The sequence below is a fragment of the Hydra vulgaris genome, chromosome 03 (genome assembly GCF_038396675.1).
Source record: "Hydra vulgaris chromosome 03, alternate assembly HydraT2T_AEP".
NCBI classification, from domain to species: Eukaryota; Metazoa; Cnidaria; class Hydrozoa; order Anthoathecata; family Hydridae; genus Hydra; species Hydra vulgaris.
In genome coordinates, this window is record NC_088922.1 from 28,357,730 (window position 1) to 28,378,735 (window position 21,006).

The following is a 21,006-nucleotide window of genomic DNA, read 5'->3' on the forward strand; positions in this document are numbered from 1 at the left end:
TCTTTACAAGAAGAATACCTTTCTTTACAAAAAGAATACAGAAATTAAATAGTGATTACAATAAATCTGGGAAATTTTTTTGAAATTTAGGCATCCTTACTAACAAGTCATAAACAAATAAAACTGACGTTGAAGAAAAAAGTTAAATAAGTACTTATTACTACTTCATATATATTATATATACATTTGCATATATATTTAATATATATACATTTGTATATAAAATCATTATATATACATTTGTTTATAAATTCAATGTATATACATTCGTATATATTATATGAACAGGCTAACAAGTATCTTTATAGTTAAGCTTAATTTATAATTACAATTTCGACCAACATAAATATATACATGATATAATCTATGGGGGTATAAATAACTTTATAAATTTAAAAAAACATATAGAAACATATTTCTTAGCATATTTAATTACATAATATTTTCAATTTATAAAAAGATGATTAATAGTTGGCAACTTTTTAAAAAACATCAAGATGTCAATAGATGAAGCAGCAAAGGAAAGATTCAGTTAAACAATATTTCCAGCTCGGAAAGTGTTCATAATCAAAAGTTGATGTAAATATCTTGTGTAAAAATTGTGTTATATAGAATTATACACTACTAAGTTTCAGAAGACCTAGATTACTGTTATCCTTAAAATCGTCTGAATATGTTTCTTTATTTAAATGAGATTTTTTCATTGTAGGAAAACTTTGTATTTGACGCTCCTCGTGATTCAGAATCGGTGGCTTTGGAATCTATAACAAAAACTTCCATAAATAACATAAAAATTGTTAAAAAGCACGTAAAAATATATAACAAAGCAGATGAACATTTAGCATAAATTTTTATTTAAGTAACAAAATATTTATAGAGATTTATGTGCAAATTGTCTATTGTAAATTGAAAATAAGGGATACTATCTGATTTCATTTAATGTTATTTTCTATGTTATGAATTATGCAAACTTAAAAAACAGCCTAAGATGTAACGTTCTCATAAAATGGATATTTCTCATAAAGTGACTTTCAATTATGTAAAAAAGAGATTAAATACTCGTCTATTTAGCTTCTTTTAGCGTTAACGAACATCTTCGGTTGGGCGAATGGTGAGCTTCACTTCCTAAGAAGACGAAGTTAAATTTTGTTTAAAAATTATTAGTAAAACATGATAACTAGGTATTTCAGAATCACGACAAAAAGTTATTTGGTAACAGTAACAATGCAATTGTGCAATCATTTTAACAAGAAAAATGCAACAGTCAAATTTAATTGAAAGCTTAACAGCGAACATATAAAGAGTTCAACAGCAAACTATAAAAATATTTTTATAACATTAATTAAGAACTGCAAGTGATAAACTATTTCAGAAAATATTATTTAAAAATGTCAGAATTTAATTTGATGCAACTTTAAATAAACCCTTTTATAGTGTAAATAATTATGGATCATTTTATTCATTAAATGGTCTAAGAGGCAGATCAACTTCAAATCAGTCAAATCTTACCTTTGCAAAAATCACCACACCTATTTGCACTTTGTGAGACAATTTAACTGTTTCTCCACATCTAAGTTTGATGGTCATTATCCTCTAATTTTCAAAAACATTAACATACTCATGATACTGAATGTGCTTGCATTGAGTCATTAATGATCTGAATGGTGCTAATGATATCGTAATCTCTTTACCAGATTTTTCCAGATAATTCAAATCACTTAACTTCACTTTTTGATTTGTGACTTGGCTCCCTAGCTTGTGTTTAATTTCTCCTCGTTATCTTTTAATTTTCTTGCAATGCTATAATCTCAAAAAAATTTTAAATTCTCTCTTCTTTTGTCTTTATCATTGAGTCTATCATCCCATTTATTAAGATTCAACTCTTTTTATGATTTTTTTCATGATGATTACTGGGCAATTTTCTTTTCTCTGCTGAAAATTACACTTCAGTGTTTTTTTTTTAATTCTAATTTATTCCCAACAAGGCTGAAAGCAACCACTATTAAGTAGGGAATTACTTGAAAACAAAGAATAGAGTTAAAGAGCAAAGAAACAGTTGACAAAAGTTGTAGGTTGTAAGAGTCAGGAAAACAATAAGATGGGAGAGAGTTCCAAAGGGTTGAAGTGCGGAAAAGAAAACTAGACGAAAGTTTTTAGAGCATGCTGGGACAGATATAATAAAAGTATGTGACTTTGCTGAATGACGAGTCAACCAAAAATGAGATTTAGTTGATGGAACTAGAGACAATAGCTCTTTTAAGCAACAACCATGTATTTGTAGAAAAGAGAAAGAGGTGCAACTTTATGACTAACTAAGTTTATAATACGTTTTTGGACCTTGTCTAAAAAAAAAGAGCATTATTAGAAGTGTGTAAAATTTTCCAAAATGGTTACTCAAAAATCATGAAGTACTATTTTTAATAATGTTTTGGATTATGTATTAAATATTGAAGATAATTGTTGGTGGTATGAGTATCATTGGTGGTATGGCATCTACCAAAGTTTGATAACAATAAAAGAAAATCTCAAGTGTGCTTCACTCAATTAAAAAAAGAAGTGAAAGTTTTTTCCTTCTGTGACACACCTCAGTGCTATGTTGCCTAACACTGCACTCACACACTACACTATGTTACATTGCACTTACACACTGCACTGTGTTAAATTGCACAGCAACAAAAAAGTTTTTTGCTACTTGGCATAAGTTGAATTTTCATAAAATAATTAACTTAAGTATGTATTTTAAAAATATGATGCAATTTTTAGTGTATTTTATATTATTGTGATATTATTTTTCCTGCTGTTGATGACATATTCTAATACAATAAACCACCTACCATGTTTAATATTTTCTACAAAAATATGTTGGTATTTTGATATATTATTTCATTAAAATATAGTTTTTACATTAGACTTTATCATAAACAATTAGATCAACTTTTTAATAAAAAGATCTCATAAAAACGTTTTGCTCCTTTTTCCACCATTACGGACATTGGCACCATTATGGATAACAAATTTGTAAATATTATAAATTATAAGTGATAAATATCATAAATTTTATAAACTTTTCAAAAATGTATAACATTATATACTTAAAACTCTTTTGGAGTTTTAAGTATATAATGTTATACATCTTGTAAAGCAAGATAACGATTGACAGACGACTTAAAGGATTGAAAATTATATGAATCAGGAAAGCAAGATGAAGAAAGTGAATTCCAAAGAACTGATGTTCAAAGAAAAAAACTAGAGGAATAGGAGTTATTGGAGCACTTAGGAAAAGTCACAGAAAAAGGATGAGACTTAATTAAATGACGAGTAACACGAGAATGAATTTCAGTAGATGGCACAAGAGACGCTAGCTCTTTAGAGCAGTGCCCATTATAGTTTTGCAGAAAAGTGAAAGAGAAGCAACATTACGACGATGTGATAATGGTTGGAGGCTGGCTGTTAGAGCAGGTCCAACTTTGCACCTTGTCTAAAAAAGAAAGGGCATCATTAGAAGATCCATCTCAGATATGGCAACAGTATTCCATACAAGGCAGGATTTAAGATTTATAGATATAGAAAATAGAATCTAAAGTAAGAAAGTGTCGAGCTCGATAAAGATATGAACCTTAGCAGATGCTAATTTTGCAACAGATTTGATATATGGTTTCCAAGAAAGATCGGAAGTAAGAGTTAATCCTAGAAGATGAAGGGTAGATGACTCATCGAGTACATTACCGTTCATAAATATAGGAAGATCTAAATTATTGCGATGACAATTGGCTGAAAAAAATTGAGTTTTATCTAAATTAAAGTTCACCAGCCACTGTGAGCCCCATGTTGTAGCAGAAGTGAGATCCTTTTCAAGCTCAAATGCCCCCTCCAAGCAATCAGAGAGTGTTGGTTTCTTATCACGACAAGAATAAATGGTAATATCATCAGCAAACAATGCCACCTTAGATGTGACAATATCTGGAAGATTGTTAATGTAAATTAAAAAGAGTATAAGGCCAAGACTAGAACCTTGAGGAACCCCTTAAGTTACAGAATAAGAAGAAGAGTGCTGTCTATCGAGGACAACTTTTATACTACAATTGGAAAGGAAGGATTCCATAATCTTAAAGATGTTGCCAGATACACCATAAGAAGAAAGCTTATGGAGAAGACCAGCATGCCAAACTTTATCAAAAGCTTTAGAAATGTCAAGAGCGATGGCCTAAACCTCTCCACCTCTATCTAATGCACGATAAAACTTATCGGTTATTACTGTTAGCAAATCAGCTGTAGAACAAGAAGATCTAAATCCATATTGATTATCAGAAAGTAAGTTATTAGATTTAAGATAAGAGATTAAGTGTTTGTTAATTTAAGATTCAAAAACCTTGCTTATGATTGGAAGACAGTAGTCAGATGAATCAGATCGCTCTTCAGAATTTTTGAAAATAGGAATACAGATGCCAGTTTCCAGCAGGCTGGAAAACAAGACTCTGATAAGCACTTGTTGAATAGTTTTGAAAGTATAGATGACAGTTCCGGAGAACACTTCTGCAAGGCAATAACAGGTATGTTGTCCGAGCCACAAGCTGTAGAAGAGTCTAAGCAGGAAATCACTTAAGATACAGAAGCTGGAGTGATACGAATGTGAAGCAATGGACCAACCTGTTTGACAGATATATCAAGTAGAATGCAACTAGTGGAATTGAGAGATGATATTGATGAAAAGTTCATAGCAAACAATTCAGCTTTATCTTTAGGTGAGGTGAAAAAGTCTGAACCATACAAGAGAGGTGGAATTACGGATTTTTGTGATGAAATACAAGATTTCATGACCTGAGAATAGCGGGCTTTGGCGTTAGAAAAAAACCTTTTTACAATGACTTCTAGCAGTAATAAACAGACATCTGTTTTCTGGAGAATTATTTTGCTAATAGATATGGAAGTAACGATTTTGATCGGAAATTGCAGCAGCACAATGTGAGGAAAACCATGGAAGAGAGTGAAACTTGACCTGGAATCGCCGAGAGGGAATAAAAGATTCCATGCCATCCTGAATCCACGAAGGTATGTAAGAAGCACATTTGTCAGCAGAAAGTTGAAAGATTTTTACCCAAGGCCTATCACAAAGAAAATCAAGGAAAGAGTCTCAGTCAGCTTAAAGGTAGTTGTAAGAGGTACAATGATAGAGGGATTCAGATGATGAAGAAGAATGAGTTTTAGAGAGATCAAACTGTGACCAGAAGCACCTAAGGGTGAATGTGGAGAAACTGAGCACTGACTAGGATCAGAAACAAGACATCAGTCGAGAAGAGAAAGTAAATGATGCGGGTTGTCTGGAAAGTTGGAAAGTTGACTATTCGAGTAAGGGATTGAGAAAGGCAAAAGTTGTGGGCTTTAATGCCTGCAGAGTCACTGACACTAGAGCCAAGCCATCCAGTGTAATGAGCATTAAAGTCACTGACAACAACAATATTGGCTGATGGATAAAGAGAGAGGGCTTGGTCAATATGATCAGAAATAACCTCAAAAAGAGTGCAGTTTTGAGATGAAGGAGAGCGATATAGAACAAAGAGAAAGGCAATAGAGTGAAGTGATGCTAAATGAAAGCACATAAAGAATAGTCTGTGGATTCAAACCTAGTTTCACGACAAATGGGTAAATTCTTATGAATGTAAATGCCCAGGCCAAGCATGTGACTATTGGAGTCTTTATGAATTAAAGAAATTCATAAATATCAATGTCACAAGTTTCTTCGATATATACTTATATATATACTGGTGATATATATTCCAGTCTTGATAAAAACTCACCATTTTCATTGCTTAAACATGGCAAATATAAAATGTGATTTCACAGCTTGGGAAGTTCACAATGGCTGATTAAATTTAACTCAAAGAAAACAAGTGATGATTTTCCTATATTGATAAATGTCTCTTACTGCGTTTATAAATGTCAACACACTTACTCAGCTTTTCTCAGATTTTATTTGTAACACAGAAAACATCCATTTCAAAGTTAGCATCTAAGGTTGCCTTGCTTTATTGCACCATTTTTTAACTTCTAATTTCATTTTCTGCCTATATAAATCTTTTATTTGTCTTTGTATAAAATATATATTTGGGCTGGTTCTTCTAATAATGCTTTTTCTTTTTTAACTTAGTTGAACCTGTTTATACAGCATCGCTAAGCTAAGTTGTGTCTCTTCTAATTTTCTATAAATACTATCATGGCTTTTTCTCAAATGACCATCTAATATTCCGCCAACCATATTCTTATGTGACTTGTCATTCACAAAGTTGCATCGTTTTACTGTAACAAAAATAGTAAAAAATAACAACCCTCTCTTAGCCCTAAAGACCAAAAGATGAAAAAGCTTTGCTGAGATGATGAAATAATATATGATAAAATATGATGAAAAAAGAAATATGGAACAGTTTCTGAACATTTTGCTTATGAATTGTATAGTAAATAATGTATATATTTGTTTCTTATATGGTACAAATAAAAAATTTAGATCATTATTTTCTCAAATATGAGTAGAATTAGAAAACACTTATATATGCCACGATAATTACTATAAAACAAGAGTCTAGGAAAAAAAGATTTGCACTAATGTTGAAAAAAGCCAAATAAACTTACACAAACAAGAGTTATTAAAAAATCCAAATGAGAAATGTGTGAATGTTTGAAAACAAAAGATTTGTTTAAACATTTTTATGTGCTCAAAAGTACAATTTTTTTTAAATACACATACATTTTTTAAATATACACGCACATATATATTTTAGTCAATTTGAGGCCAGTAGACCTCTAAAAGAGGTCTAACCAACCTCTTTATACTAACAGTCACTCTATTTAGCTCACTGAGGTCTATGGCCTCTATAACCTCTCAGCCATCCAATACTCACTAAAAGCCAGTAGACTTTTAAAACACTCACCTCAGCAACCCGTGGACAGGACAAGGCAAATCTCATAATAACACTCAGAAAGCCAGTAGACCTTCTTTATACAAGTTAGGATCACTAGCTTGCCTAATTAAACTAAGAATCAAGAACAGATACTACACTTGATCTCAGCCATTAGGCCAAGAAGCAATTTTATATGTTATTTCGAAGCAAATTTATACATACATATTATACAATTAATCAGTTATACCTAATCAATACATTTGATTGTTTGAAATGGAAAGATAAGAATAGTTGACATTTTATATACATATCTGCTTGTGGGTTTATAAAAACTTGTGAAGTATGTTGGTATTATTGACCAAATAAAATGTAATATAACTTGACAAAATCTAGATATGAGACATAATATGTTTCAAATATAGATTTTTTTAACATTACGTGTCAGAAAAAAAATTTAAAATAACTAATTAATACAAATCTATTTTACAATAAAAATAAACAATGATATTTATCAACTTTGAAAAAAATGTTTTTTATTTATAAATGTCTTGGCAAACCCATTATTAAATACCATAACTATTTGATGAATTTTGAGGTTTGTATTTCTATATGAAATTGTTTTAATAATATTATTTATTAACAATAAATAATATTGTTAACAAAACAATTGTAAACGCATTAATACATTTGTCAAGACGTATTGTAATTGAAAAGGTTTTTTTAAAAAAACTCTAAGCTTTGTGGGTTAGTTTTTTAAAAAAAATTTTTTGGTAAACTTATTGATTAAGCACACTAATTATTTGTTTTATTACCTTTAAAAGTATAACCAACCAAGATGTAAAGTAAAATATTAAAGAATTAAAACATAATCAAAATAAACTAAAAAAAACTGTTAAAGAACTAAAAAAAACTGTTAAAGAAATAAAATAATATTGTTGATTCATATTTAATGAATTTTAGAATTCAGGAAAAAAAAGACGAGCTAATTTATTAATCCCTTAGTAAATTAGCCGATCAAACAAAAATGAAAAAACAATTAAAAAATATACATTAAAACAATAAATAAATTAAATAATTAAAACTATAAAAAAACAAAATCATTTGTTTTTATTTTTTAAAAAAAACAAACACTATTCTAAAAAACAATAAAACTTAATTATTTTCCTCAATAATTTTAATGGTTTTCAAATAATGTTTACTTGACTTTTTACTCAACTTTAAACACAAAGAGTTGTCTGGAGCCATTTTTTATCACAAACAGTAAAGTTTGGTAAAAATATAATTACCATTTATGGTTAAAAATGATTACTCTTTGTGGTGAAAAATAACTCTTAACAACTCTTTGTGTTAAATTTTTTTTCTAATCAAATGTTTTTATATCAGCGATTGTTTTAAAAGCATTCGCTAATATAAAAACTTTTGATTAGAAAGATTGAAGTTAATATGTTAATTCTTTTAGCGCGTATTTAAAAAACTAAAAAAAAAAACACTTTTCATTTATTAATTAAATAGTTGATTAATTTCACCATTTTAGGAAAAAAGTGAAATATCATAATTCTATTGTGACATTTTAAACAGCCCCATTATGCCAAAAAATTCAAAAGTGTGGGACTATTTCACCCAATGTACCAATTTAAAAAGTGGTAGTTGTAATAAGTGTTCAACGATAATATCAAACAAAGACAGAAATAATTCATCAATGATTAAACATTTAAAAGTTAAACATGAAATTTCTTTACCAACACGAGAAGAAATAGGAAAAAATTCTACACCAAAACAATTTAAAACTATCGACACTTTTGTTTCCTTTTCAAGAAAGTCTTTAGAAGCCATTGTTGCTAAAATGGCCACTCTTGATGGGATATCAGTTAGGGCTATTACCAAGTCTAGCTTTATTCGTGAAAGTTTAGTAAAATCAAGTTATAATCTTCCTAAAGCAGAAAGAGATGTTATGAATTTAATTCATAAATTTTATGAAAAAAAGAAATTGGAAATATTAGAGTTGTCACAAGAAAAATTGAAGAAGACCAACAATTTAGCATTATACTTGATGAATGGAGGAGTATGAAAATTCGGAAATATCTAAATATAAATTTGCATGGAATTGACTTTGAGGTGTACAATTTGGGTTTAGTGAGAATTTTTAACTCGTGTACAGCTGTGCAATTAATTAAAAAAGTTGAACATTTAAACACATATAATATTAATTTTAAAAAACATATAGTTGGTTCAACCAGCGACAGTGCAATTGCAATGATAAAATTTGGACGAGAATCTCCTAGTCTCTATAATTTGATTTTGAATCACACTATACACTTTCGATGATGTTACACTATACAAGATGTTGGTGATGTACTATATAAAAAGAAAAATATTGTCGTCTTGCAAGATGAAGATGATATTGATGGTGATGATCATGGTTAAGATGGTATTGATGATGATCAAGATGAAAATTATTATTCTGAGGAAAGCGGTGATGACGTCAGAGAGTACGGACATGTTGAATTAACAAATTTAGGAAATATAGAAAAAAATATAAAAAGTGTTTGTATAACTGTTTAATTTTTTAAAAGTTTTTCTGTGCAAAATAATATTCTGCGAGAAAAGATAAAAATAGTTTTAGGAAATAAACTTCAGCTAGCATTAAATATAAAAAATCATTGAAACTCATTGCTCAAAATGGTATCTAGATTTTTAATATTATTTTATATCATTAAAGAAGCTCTTTAAGATATTGTAGTATGTATGTAGTATGTATGTATTTTGCCATAAAAAATTATTTTACAAAATTAGACTTTTACAAAATGTATATACACAGCTGGGGCAAGAAGAAGACAAATTCAGTCTTATCGCCAAGCCCCTTAAATTGGCAGTGTACATTTAATAGAAAATATTAATATTGAATTATTACATGAATTGGAAAATACACTAAAGCCTATTAAATTAACTGTTGAAACTCTTAGCAGAGACGATGCTAATCTTGCAACAGCCTAATTAGCAATTGATTTTATATTGAGAAAATTAAAAGAATTCAATGGTAGTTTAAGTAGAGAGCTATTAATGACGGTGAAAACTTGAATAAATAGCTGTAAAACCAAGAATTAGAAAAGCTATTAGATTCTCTTGTAAAGTGTACTATGCCTTCAAAGAAAATACAAACATTCATAACAGATTTACTAAAAAGATTGTTTGATGGGGATGAAGAACAGCAAAACACACATTATGAACAGAAACATTTAACTGAAAATAAAAAAAATACTACAGGAAACGCACAAGCATTAACACTGGAAGAAGAATTACATAAAATATTAGAAAGTGCGAAATGTCCAATTTTGCCAAGTTGCAGAGATAAATTTGCTGATATTAAAAAATTTTTTTTATTGTTTTCAAAAACTAAAAAAAGAACTACATATTTAGAAAAACTGTATCAATCATTAATGATGATAAAAGCAACATCAACAAATTCTGAATGAACATTTTCTGTAGCATCTAACTTCTGTACAAGAATTAGTTCTAGATTATTGGAGTGCATTAGTTTTTTTTAAATTTTATTCTTTAAGTAATAAAGCGTGTACACAAAATAAATGTGAAAGAATAAGCACGCCATTTTTTTCAGTGGTTGTATTAAAATCTTTTTACTTGTTTTGTATTTTGTTTACAACGTGTTGTGGTTTCAAAAAAATATGTTAGTTTTTGCATTTAACTTGAAATTAGTTTTAAAAATGACAAAAGAAGAAAATGTAAGAGAAAAAATTATGCACAAATATTTACAAAATCCTAATAGTAGCTACAATTCGATAGCAAAGTCGTTGCAAATACATCCATACACCGTTAGTCGTGTTATTCAACGTTTTTGTCAAACAAAATTGATCAAACGCAAATCTGGTGGTGGAAGAAAGGAAAGTTTTAAAGATATAAAACAAGTTAGAAAACAGTTTTAAGAATAACCCAAGCATCTCACTAAGGGAACGCGCAAAAATATATGAATTTTCTCATTTTGTTGCATCGTTTTGTTGCAAAAGTTAGAAACAAACATGGTTTTCATTCTTTCAAAGCACAAAAAGTGCCCAACCATTCTGAAACTCAACAAAAAAGTGCAAGAACCCGCGGCAGAAAGTTGTATGACAATTTTATTTCTAAAAATTTCTGTATTATTGAAGACGATGAAACTTATATCAAGTACGATCATTAACAAATTCCTGGTGCTGTTTATTATATTGCCAAATATGGAGGAAAAGTAGATAGGAAATTTAAATACACAAAACATGACAAGTTCGCTAAAAAAACTTTGATTTGGCAAGCTATTTGCAATTGTGGCAAAAAATCAGCACCTTATATTTCACAGTCCACACTTTCTGGTCAAATATATGTTAAAGAATGTTTAACTCTCATTAAATCACACAATAACAGACCTGTGTTCTGGCCTGATTTAGCTTAAATTCATTATTGTAAACTAGCTATGGAATGGTATAAAAAGAATAATGTGAAATTTGTGCCTGAAACAGAAAATCTTCTAAACTGCCCAGAATTGAGAGTTATTGAAAAGGACTGGGCTTTTATTAAAAGAAAAATGAAAAAAACGAAACTTTAAAGATATTAAAATATCATTTAAAAAAGCATCAAATAGTTTTGATTCTTATTCTGTGCGCAAGCTTATGGGTACCACTAAAGCAAAAGCTCGAAATTTTATTAGATTCCCACAGCAATAATTAATTTTTTTTAAATGTTTGATCTTCTTATATTATTGCAATAAAATTATTACTTGGTTCGAAATAAAAATTGAGGAGTACTTTTTTTAGTTGTTTTTCTACTTTCACATTTATTTTGTGTACACACTTTATATAATTGCTCTGGTATGCAGGCAATGTTTTAAATAAAAAATTCTTAATGCATTAGTTTAACGCAATATGACATCATAAAACTATCTATATTATTTTTAAAGATGTTAAGTGTTTTAATTACCACAACAAATAATTGCAAACTAGTTCAATTATAACAATTAACTCGAATGACTAAAACGATGAACTAACATTGCAAATGTAAATATTATGAATTGTAAATATTATGAAATGTAAATATTATGAAATGTAAATATTATGAAAAGTTTGTTATGTTTTCAATTGCTATTCTAATAATAATTTTAGTTCAATATTATTTAGTAAAATATTTTTCATTATTTCTGAAGTTTGTTTTTGAATAACTATTGTTATTAGATGGTTATTGAATAAAAAAAAATAATGATTTTTTATTTGTAAAAATTTCGGAAGTAAACAAAAAATATTAACATATTGATAAACAAAAACCCTTATTAACCCATATTTAACCCCTTATTAAAACCCTTATTTAAACTCTTATTTAAACCCTTATTTAAACCCTTATTTAAACAGCAATTTTGTTTTGACTAGCAAAGAATAATTTAGGTTTTTAAGTATTTTTTAAATTTATGTTGCTTAGCGTATTCACTTGCGTTTATATATATATTATATAAACATTTATATATAAAAATATATAAATGTTTAATGTCTGTTTTGAGCATATTTTTGATACATAGTTAGAATGTGTTTGGCAGGAATTTAATGCATAAATGTTTTATGTTATCGTAAAGATGTTTTACATTTAAACAAATCACAAAGAAACACAGAGCTATAGAGAAGAATCGTTTTTAACAAATAAGTTTTTTATTTTATTATTTTTTTTTTTTGAATTTTATTAAATTAAAAAAAAAAAATTAAAACTAATTATAAAAGTCTTAACCTTTACCCTTCCATTTATTATATTTTTACCCCTCCATTTATTTTATTTTTACCCCTCCATTTATTTTTGTAGTTGACAACTTGCCAACTCTGAATATTTTTTTAGCAAAATTGTTACAACATAGACTAGTTACATTTGTGATTTGTTAAATAAGGGTTAATAAGGGTTTTTGTTTATCAATATGCTAATATTTTTTGTTTACTTCCGAAATTTTTACAAATAAAAAATCATTAATTTTTTTTATTCAATAACCATTTAATAACAATAGTTATTCAAAAACAAACTTCAGAAATAATGAAAAATATATATATTTTACTAAATAATATTGAACTAAAATTATTATTAGATTACTAGTTACATTTGACCACACATTATGACAAAATAACAAAACATGTAATAATAAATTTAATTTTTTATTCAATAGTAATAATGAACAAATAAAAAAAATTGAAACTTGATTTTTTTTTCTAATTGTATGAAGTAAGGTTACTTTTTAAAACATTCTCCTGGATGCAATCCTGGCTGACAAGAGCAAGTTTCACAAAAAATACTGTTTGTTTCCTTTGCCCTGTTTTTTTCCTGTCAGAACATACAGCACAATCTTTAGACATTTTGCCACTGAACTTTGCAATGAAACGCAAATGAACTTTGCAATGAAATGCTGATGTTTGTCAAGTCTTTCCTTTATATCCAATGACAAAGGGCGTCCTCGACGACAGAGTGGTTGTGATACTTGTTGTTCAGCAACAAGTTGGGATATAAGTTCTTTTCTATATTGAATATGGCTAATATTTTTATTTGCCTGTTTGTAAAGGATGTAACTGCTTATTACAGCCACTTCTAATAACCAAAAAAAAGTTTTTTTTCACTATTTAAATGACTTCCTAGTGAAGGAGTAGTGGTCAAACCTATCAACAGCACCCATATTTTTGGTGTACTGAACCACAACTATAGGTTTTTCAATTTCCTCATTCTCCCCATGTTTTCTTCTTCTCTCAATGACAACTGTTTCAGGATTAAAATATGAGCTCAACATGTAGATTTCCCTTTTATCCTTCCATGCAAAGACCATTATCTTATTTTCCTTTGACCTTTTACAAGTTTTTTTTTTTACTTACCTCTATTGGTAAACCTTTTCTGTTGGCTTGAATGGTTCCTGTAGTGTGGATACCCCTTTTCAATAACTTTTTAGCCAACTCATAACCTGTGAAGAATCTATCTGTAAAAACATGATAGCCAGTACCTGTTACATTTTGTAACAACTAAATGTAACACTATTCTTGCAGTAAAAGGAAGATCTGGTCTGAGAAGACTGTTAGTGGTAGCTGAGCCATAATAAGGTTCAAAAGTACACAAATATCCTGTTTCACTGTCTGCTAAAGCATAGACCCTCAAACCCCATTTATGAGGGTTTTGAGGATTGTACATTGATGATTGTACACAGATGAGCTGAACGTCCTTTGAAAGCTATGGTGCATTCCTCAAATTGTGATATTGTTATTTGGAACAAACAGATTTATTTTATTTCCCCTAGTAACAACACCAACTTGTGTTGAATTTTGTAATTGGTGGCTGGACATAAAGCATTCAATTTGATGAAATCTATTTTTTGTAAATATACTTCTATAAAATGGCATATAATCAATAAAATTGACTGAAAAAAAATCTTGTGTCTCCAGAATCATGTAAAGCCATTCTTAGAATTATTCTAAGATATGCCTTCAATTCAATAGTGGTAACATCTGTCCAATGATGCCAAATAGAATGGGTAGACAATGTTTTGCCAAACAGTTTTTCTGCTGCATAGCGATTAGTTTTCTTTGTAATAGTTTCAATAACTGCTGGTGTAAAAAATAATTCAAAAAATTCACAAACTAAATTTGGCATATTATTTGGAGATAATTGAATTCCAGTATTTTGTACTGTAAATGGTAGCTGTTTTAGTTGGCATTGTGATGTCACCCAAGTATTTACAAAGTTGTGAACAGCTGCTTGATCAGCTGATTGATCAACTACTTTGTTTACATTAGTGTCATTATCAGTTGATTCAATGTTATCTAGGATTTCATTCGAATTATCATCACCATCATCACTGTCTTCTTCAGATAAATCACCAACATCGCTCAGGATATAATCACTGTCATTTAAATCTAAATCAGAGTCAAAACTATCATCACTGACTTCTAACTGAGAAATTACTTCTGAAGTTGTAAATTTCAATCGCTTAATGGGACCAGCCATTTTTAATTTTACCAATCCTTGTTTTTAATATCCTGTTATTTACATTCAAAATAATGTCTAAAATATTATGGTCCACAAGAATGCCTTGCGAAACAATACTAAAGAGTTGATTAAAAAGCATGTCTTGCATGACAAGACAGTGGAGTAATTCAAGAAATTTCTTATGTCATACCTTGTAATACACAGGAGGAGTAAAGGTTAACTATGCAAATTCTTTTGTTAACTATTCTTAAAACAAAAACTTTTTAAATACTTCTGCGCAATTACTTAATCGTGCAAACTTAAAAAAATACTCAATTAAGACAATATAAGTATATTTACTAATTTAAATCGTATCTGTTTATAATAAACATTAGTTAAAATTTGTTTATTAAAAATTAAGGTCCTTAACTTATAAACAAACTCAAGAGAATTTTCATTCTACTTAAAATTACAAAACTTTTTCATTTGCAAGCAATTTAATTTAGAGTAATAAAATACAAAAAAAAGGAGAATAAATATGAGGTAATCTTTGCTAAGAATAAATTTAATTTATTTATTACAATAACAATACTTATTTTTATTTATATATCAACTTAAATAAAATATACTAACATGTTAAAATATTTTAACATGATTTGTGTCATTTATAAACAGTAAGGCAGCTGCCCTTACAGCACCATTGATTTGGGATAAAATTTTATTCTGATGAAGATCACGCAAATTACATATGATTTTAAAAACATATGTCTTCTCTTTTTCTGTGATAGTTTCAATTTGAAAAGCATCAGCAAAGTCCCAGGATTTAAAAGTTTTTAAAGCAACTCTTTTGTCCTTTAAAATACAATCCATATTCGAACTTTAAACAATTTGGAGAGAATAGAAATATAGTAGGTTTTTATATACTAGTTAGTCTTATTTTATAAAGAAAAATACTTAGTCATTAGTAAAGAATAAAGACTATCATTAAACTAAAACGTGCCTTAGTATTAATTTAACAGTCTTCAGTGTGCGCATGCATAATGCGCAAATAATAATAAATATATTTAACATAATATTAGTGTCATCAGCAGATGTTATAGTCTACTCATGATTTCTTTAACTTTATAATATAACTTGATTTATGAAAAAACAAAATTATTGAATCGCACGCAGAACAAATTTAACAAATTGTCTTCATTCAAAAGTTGCGAGTAACAGGTAATTTTTTTGTTTTCAGAGATTACAGAAAGTAAATATTTTTTGTAATATAGATTTTTATACTGAATTTTTATTAAAAACATCTAGAAAAAATTTGTAGTTAAGGATTGACAAACTTTTTTCATGTTGCTAAATATTTAGATAAAAAGTTTAGCGAAAAAATTATGTTGAATATAATTTAACGTAACTTCTTTCAAACTTTTGTAACAAATATTTTTATATATTGTTATTCGAAAGTTAATGTGGTTTTTTTAAAAATTAATTACTTCTTTTATCTTACCGCTAATTTAAAAGTTAAAAAATGATAAAAAGTAGCTTAACAAAAATTGCTTACTGCGTACATAAATCACTCTGCGCATGACGCTTTAAAACAAGGCCTGGGTATGTAATGAGTTTATTTTTGCTAGTATATTTACATGCATTTTATTATAAATTATAAATCATGTTTGTAAATACTTACACAATATTTTTATAAAGTAATGTCAAGTTTATTTGGTAGTTAAACATCATAATAAAAGTATAGAATAATATATTTACGATAGATGTTGAAGCCGGTTAAAAGTCGTTTTATTTACTGTAACATATACCAAATCCCTTTTTTTAAATTGGCGTGAGAACAAAAAATCCTTTCATGCTAATGTTAAAATTGCGAGTTAAAAAGACATTTAGACCTGGACCCCAACCCGATAAACATTCGTAGGCTCGGGTTGGACTTGTCAGGTCTAAAAAGGCTGGGTTTTCCAAAACCGTAGTATTAATGGGTACTATCCTTTGATTCACGAAGATGAATAATCCAATAGTCACATGCTTGGCTTGGAGGTATACTTATGCATTAATTCACCTATTTGTTGAGAAACCTTTGACCATTCTTGATGTGCTTCCACTTAGCACCTCTTCACTAGGGCGTGTCATACTTTATGATTTAAAAAAAAAGACTTTACAAAAACCCAGTATATGAAAAACTTGTGCACAACTAATTTAAAACTGAAACAAAAAAAAATTATGTCAAGCTACTGGGAAGTGTGTTTTAAAATTGCATATTAATGGTAAATTTTTTGCAATTAACTTTGATCCTAACGACAGATACTGCTTTGCGTCGACGCATTTTTAAATGCAAGTAATTGTTTACACCCACTCAATATAATTTATAATATATAATTTATAAATCGTCAAACTAATAGTTTTTATGTTATTTTTATTATTAGTATTATTTTTAAAAAAAACATTTACGCAAAAGATTTGTAAATTATGAAATTTGCCATTTAATTATGGCAATCTCATCAAGAACTAGAAAAAGGAGTGGATCAAAGCTTTTGGAATATATAGGTTCTGGAACACAATTTCTTGTATCAGAGTTACCAATGCTAATGGATCTTCTTAGATATGGTCTGTTTTTACAAGAAAGAAACAATAAAAACAAAATAAATTATCTGTTAAAATACTTAATGAACAATGTTTACTCAAAGTTGATTGCTAAACAAATCCATGCAAATGCTTTATTTGTATATACTGTAACACATATCGAACATTATATTACTACGACATTGGTGGATGATTGGAATGCAGCCAACTTGGTTGCTAGGGGAAAAGCAAGCTTAAAGGATAAAGAAAGATTTATGGTTAAACTTGACAATTTGTTTGATATACTGAATTGTAATAGCCAAAATATTACTCATCAAAAGAAAAAGTGTTTGTCAGAATGTAACAATTAAGCCCACATTATTGCATGTGCAAAAAGAAAAAAAAGATTCCAAAGAAAAAGTTAGTTTTTATACTTGGGCAAAGAGATAAAATATGGACTCCCAGTACACATCAAATTGGATTAGCAGACTTAAATGAAAACAAAAACTACATAAAATTGGGGAAAGAAGATTGAAGGAAGAAGTAAAACTTGTTAAACTATTTATGTTTTTAATCAATTATTAGTTAATAAATAAAAGTTAACTAAACTCCTATGTAAAATTAATTTTAGATGTAAATAAATGTCTGAAAATATCTGAAAATATACAAATATCTGCCTGTTTTGACTTAAAATGACTTTAATTAAACTCAAAATAAACTTTACTTAGTTAAGACATAACAGATAAAAAATATATAATTAAAATGAATATTTTACAAAACATTTAATGAAAATTCAATTTATTTATCTATAGTTAAAAAAAAAGTGTCTGAAGAACTGCAACAAACAATCAGAAGTCAGGAAGAAAGGTTTGAATTTGAATTTAGCGAAACAGAAGAACTATTAAGTAACAAATGTTGCATAACAAACAGCAATACTGAACTCAATCTAATGTGTTGACAAAATGAAGATCAGGAATGTTTACAAGGATTAAAATTATAAAAATATTTCCAACATAACTTTAGCAAGCATAAGGTATGGTACAGACTTAGGAAACAGCTGCAATTGTAAAGACAGCTTGGATGGATGCAGGAATAAAATAGATAAGGAATAAGAAGTCAATACCAAGTTGGTATACACAACAAATTCAAGAAAAAATTATGATATCTCTTTCTAATATATCTCTTTCCATAGAGTTTGACACTCAATGCAGAACTAGCATTGTGTTTTTTTTAATGGCAGAATTGATAATATAAAAGTTCAATGGTATAAATAAAAGCTCGGTGGTAGGTATTTTTCCATTTCACACCTGAAAAACCTTAAAAACATATGAAACACACTGAAGTAATTGCTCAGAATATATATGAATTTTTAAAAAATAATGGTATTGATAAAAGCTTAAAGGCAATAGGTGGTGATTCTATTAGTGTTAACACAGGGTGGCTAGTTAATCATTCCAGATGGTTGACAACTGCAAACAGACTTTGCAGAGTTTGGGTCTCAAAAATAAGTTAGAAGACAAGAATTTAAAAAACCTTAAATTAATAATTGTGTTTGTTGTGGGAGTTTACATGCCTATGTGATTTAAAATTAAAGTCAAACACAGGTTTACTGAATATTTACAGGTTTACTTAATATTTTTTACTAGTTTAGCCTTCTGAAACATCAATCAAGTGAAGTAGTTGCAATTGCTATGTTAACAATTAGACATTCAGCGTGGTATGCTTTCTCTGAGTCCGTCATACAGACCACTCTGTATTTTTTGTTCAGGGAATGTAGAGGAAAGAAAGAGCGGTATAGAGTTAATTGTGAAAACTCAAACTGGTTATAAAAATGTGAGAGCTAGAATAACTCCAGAAATAAAACCTGATGCAACAAAACCTATACAGCTAATCGACTGGACTTTCTCCTGTGAGCCTATTCTTACTTGTGATCTGACAACAGAAGAAGTAAAACATATTTCAGCCTACCCTGAATATGCTCCAGATTGGCCTTGTCTACTAATCAGTCAAAGAAAGACTTGATTTTAATGACAAAAAGTAAAAAAATGTAAATTTTGTTTTGTTGAAAAATGATTAAAAAAAGATTCTTATTTTTTTAAATAGATAACTAAATGATAGATAAATGATTATAAATAGAAACTATAATAAAAGTTTTAATAATAATAGAAAATGATTAAAAAAAGAGTTTAAGCTGTCAAAAGAGTTTAATCTGTCAAAACCACAAGCAAAAAATTGCTATTCTTGCAAGAAATTTTCCGTGAATTTAAATGAATCCTAAATCACAATTCTTGGTAGCTTAATCATTTTGGATTATTTAATCTAAGCTTTTTTTAATAATATTATATAAAAATACAAGTTTTTAGAATACAGGGTTTTTAATCCAGAAGAAAAAAATAGAATGACAAACCCTACACTTCACTTGAACCTACTGGCACTATAGCCCATAACTTCCTGCATTTCTCAATCTCTTACTCAGATAGATAACTTTGTGACTCATTTTCCAGACAACACTAATTGCTTACCTTCACTCCTTGATTTATGTCTTCCTAAATTACTAAATCTTGTCTCAGAAATTAGGCTCTAGAGACTTTAGGAACTTCAACAGTGTCATTAATAAAGATAAGTGTAACATTCCATCTTTAATGCATGGGACTGATCTTATTACCTCTCCCAAGGATAAAGCTGAACTATTTGCAAAGAACTTTTTTTCTAGCTCGACTCTTAAATCATATGGCCATACTCATCCTGCCATTCTAATTAAACAGGTTACCCCTTGTTAGAAATTCAAATAACTCCAGCCTCCATTGCTTAAGTTAAATCTCAACTAAACTTTTCTATGGCTCGTGGTCCAGACGACATTTCTGTCAGTCTCGCAAAAATGTTCTCCAGAACTCTCATCAACTTTCTCTAAACTATATAATAAGTGCTTGACTGAAATTTCTGAAAAAATCGGAATTAATATATATATATATATATATATATATATATATATATATATATATATATACACACACACACACATTTATATGTATATGTATATATATATACACACACACACATTTATATGTATATGTATATATATATATACACACACACACATATGTGTGTATATATATATATTAGGGTGTTTCATATTTTATCAATTTTTGAAATTAAACTCGCGAATCGATTTATAAATTGACCATTTATATGAAAGTTATAAAATACGCCTCCGAGTTATAAAATACGCCACCGAGTTATAAAATAGGCTTTTGTAAATATTAATAACTCGGAGGCGTATCTTAATTTTTTCAACATGCTCCTTTTATGTAATTAATATCCAATCCAACATATATTATTTAAAAGAATAAAAAATTTTATAGGATAAATTTTAAGGTCCCCGCCAGGCGTTTAAAACACCCAACATTTTTGCCCAAAATTGAACTGGCGGGGACCCTAAAAATTGTACAAACATACTTTTTTTTGTTCAAACTTATTTTCATATAAATGGTCAATTTATAAATCGATTCGCGAGTTTAATTTCAAAAATTGATAAAATATGAAACACCCTAATATATATATATATATATATATATATATATATATATATATATATATA

At 28.4% G+C, this 21,006-nt stretch overlaps 1 protein-coding gene and 1 non-coding gene across 3 annotated transcripts in view; both read right to left on the minus strand.

The window, feature by feature from the left end:
* Positions 1-403: 403 nt before the first annotated feature.
* LOC100211263 (palmitoyltransferase ZDHHC14) overlaps positions 404-21,006 on the minus strand; it is a 108,959-nt gene continuing 88,356 nt past the window's right edge. The window contains exons 10-11 of one of the 2 annotated variants that reach the window (XM_065792877.1): positions 1,060-1,125; positions 404-761 (exon numbers count right to left, since the gene is read on the minus strand). In XM_065792877.1, coding sequence (XP_065648949.1) covers positions 1,084-1,125 — 42 coding nt within the window. In that variant the 3' untranslated portion in view covers positions 404-761; positions 1,060-1,083. The remainder of the gene's footprint in view (positions 762-1,059; positions 1,126-21,006) is intronic. The other variant, XM_065792876.1, reaches the window with a different exon arrangement.
* On the minus strand, positions 6,885-7,081 carry LOC136078907 (U2 spliceosomal RNA). Its single transcript, XR_010637795.1, has one exon. It is a non-coding gene; the product is annotated as a U2 spliceosomal RNA (small nuclear RNA).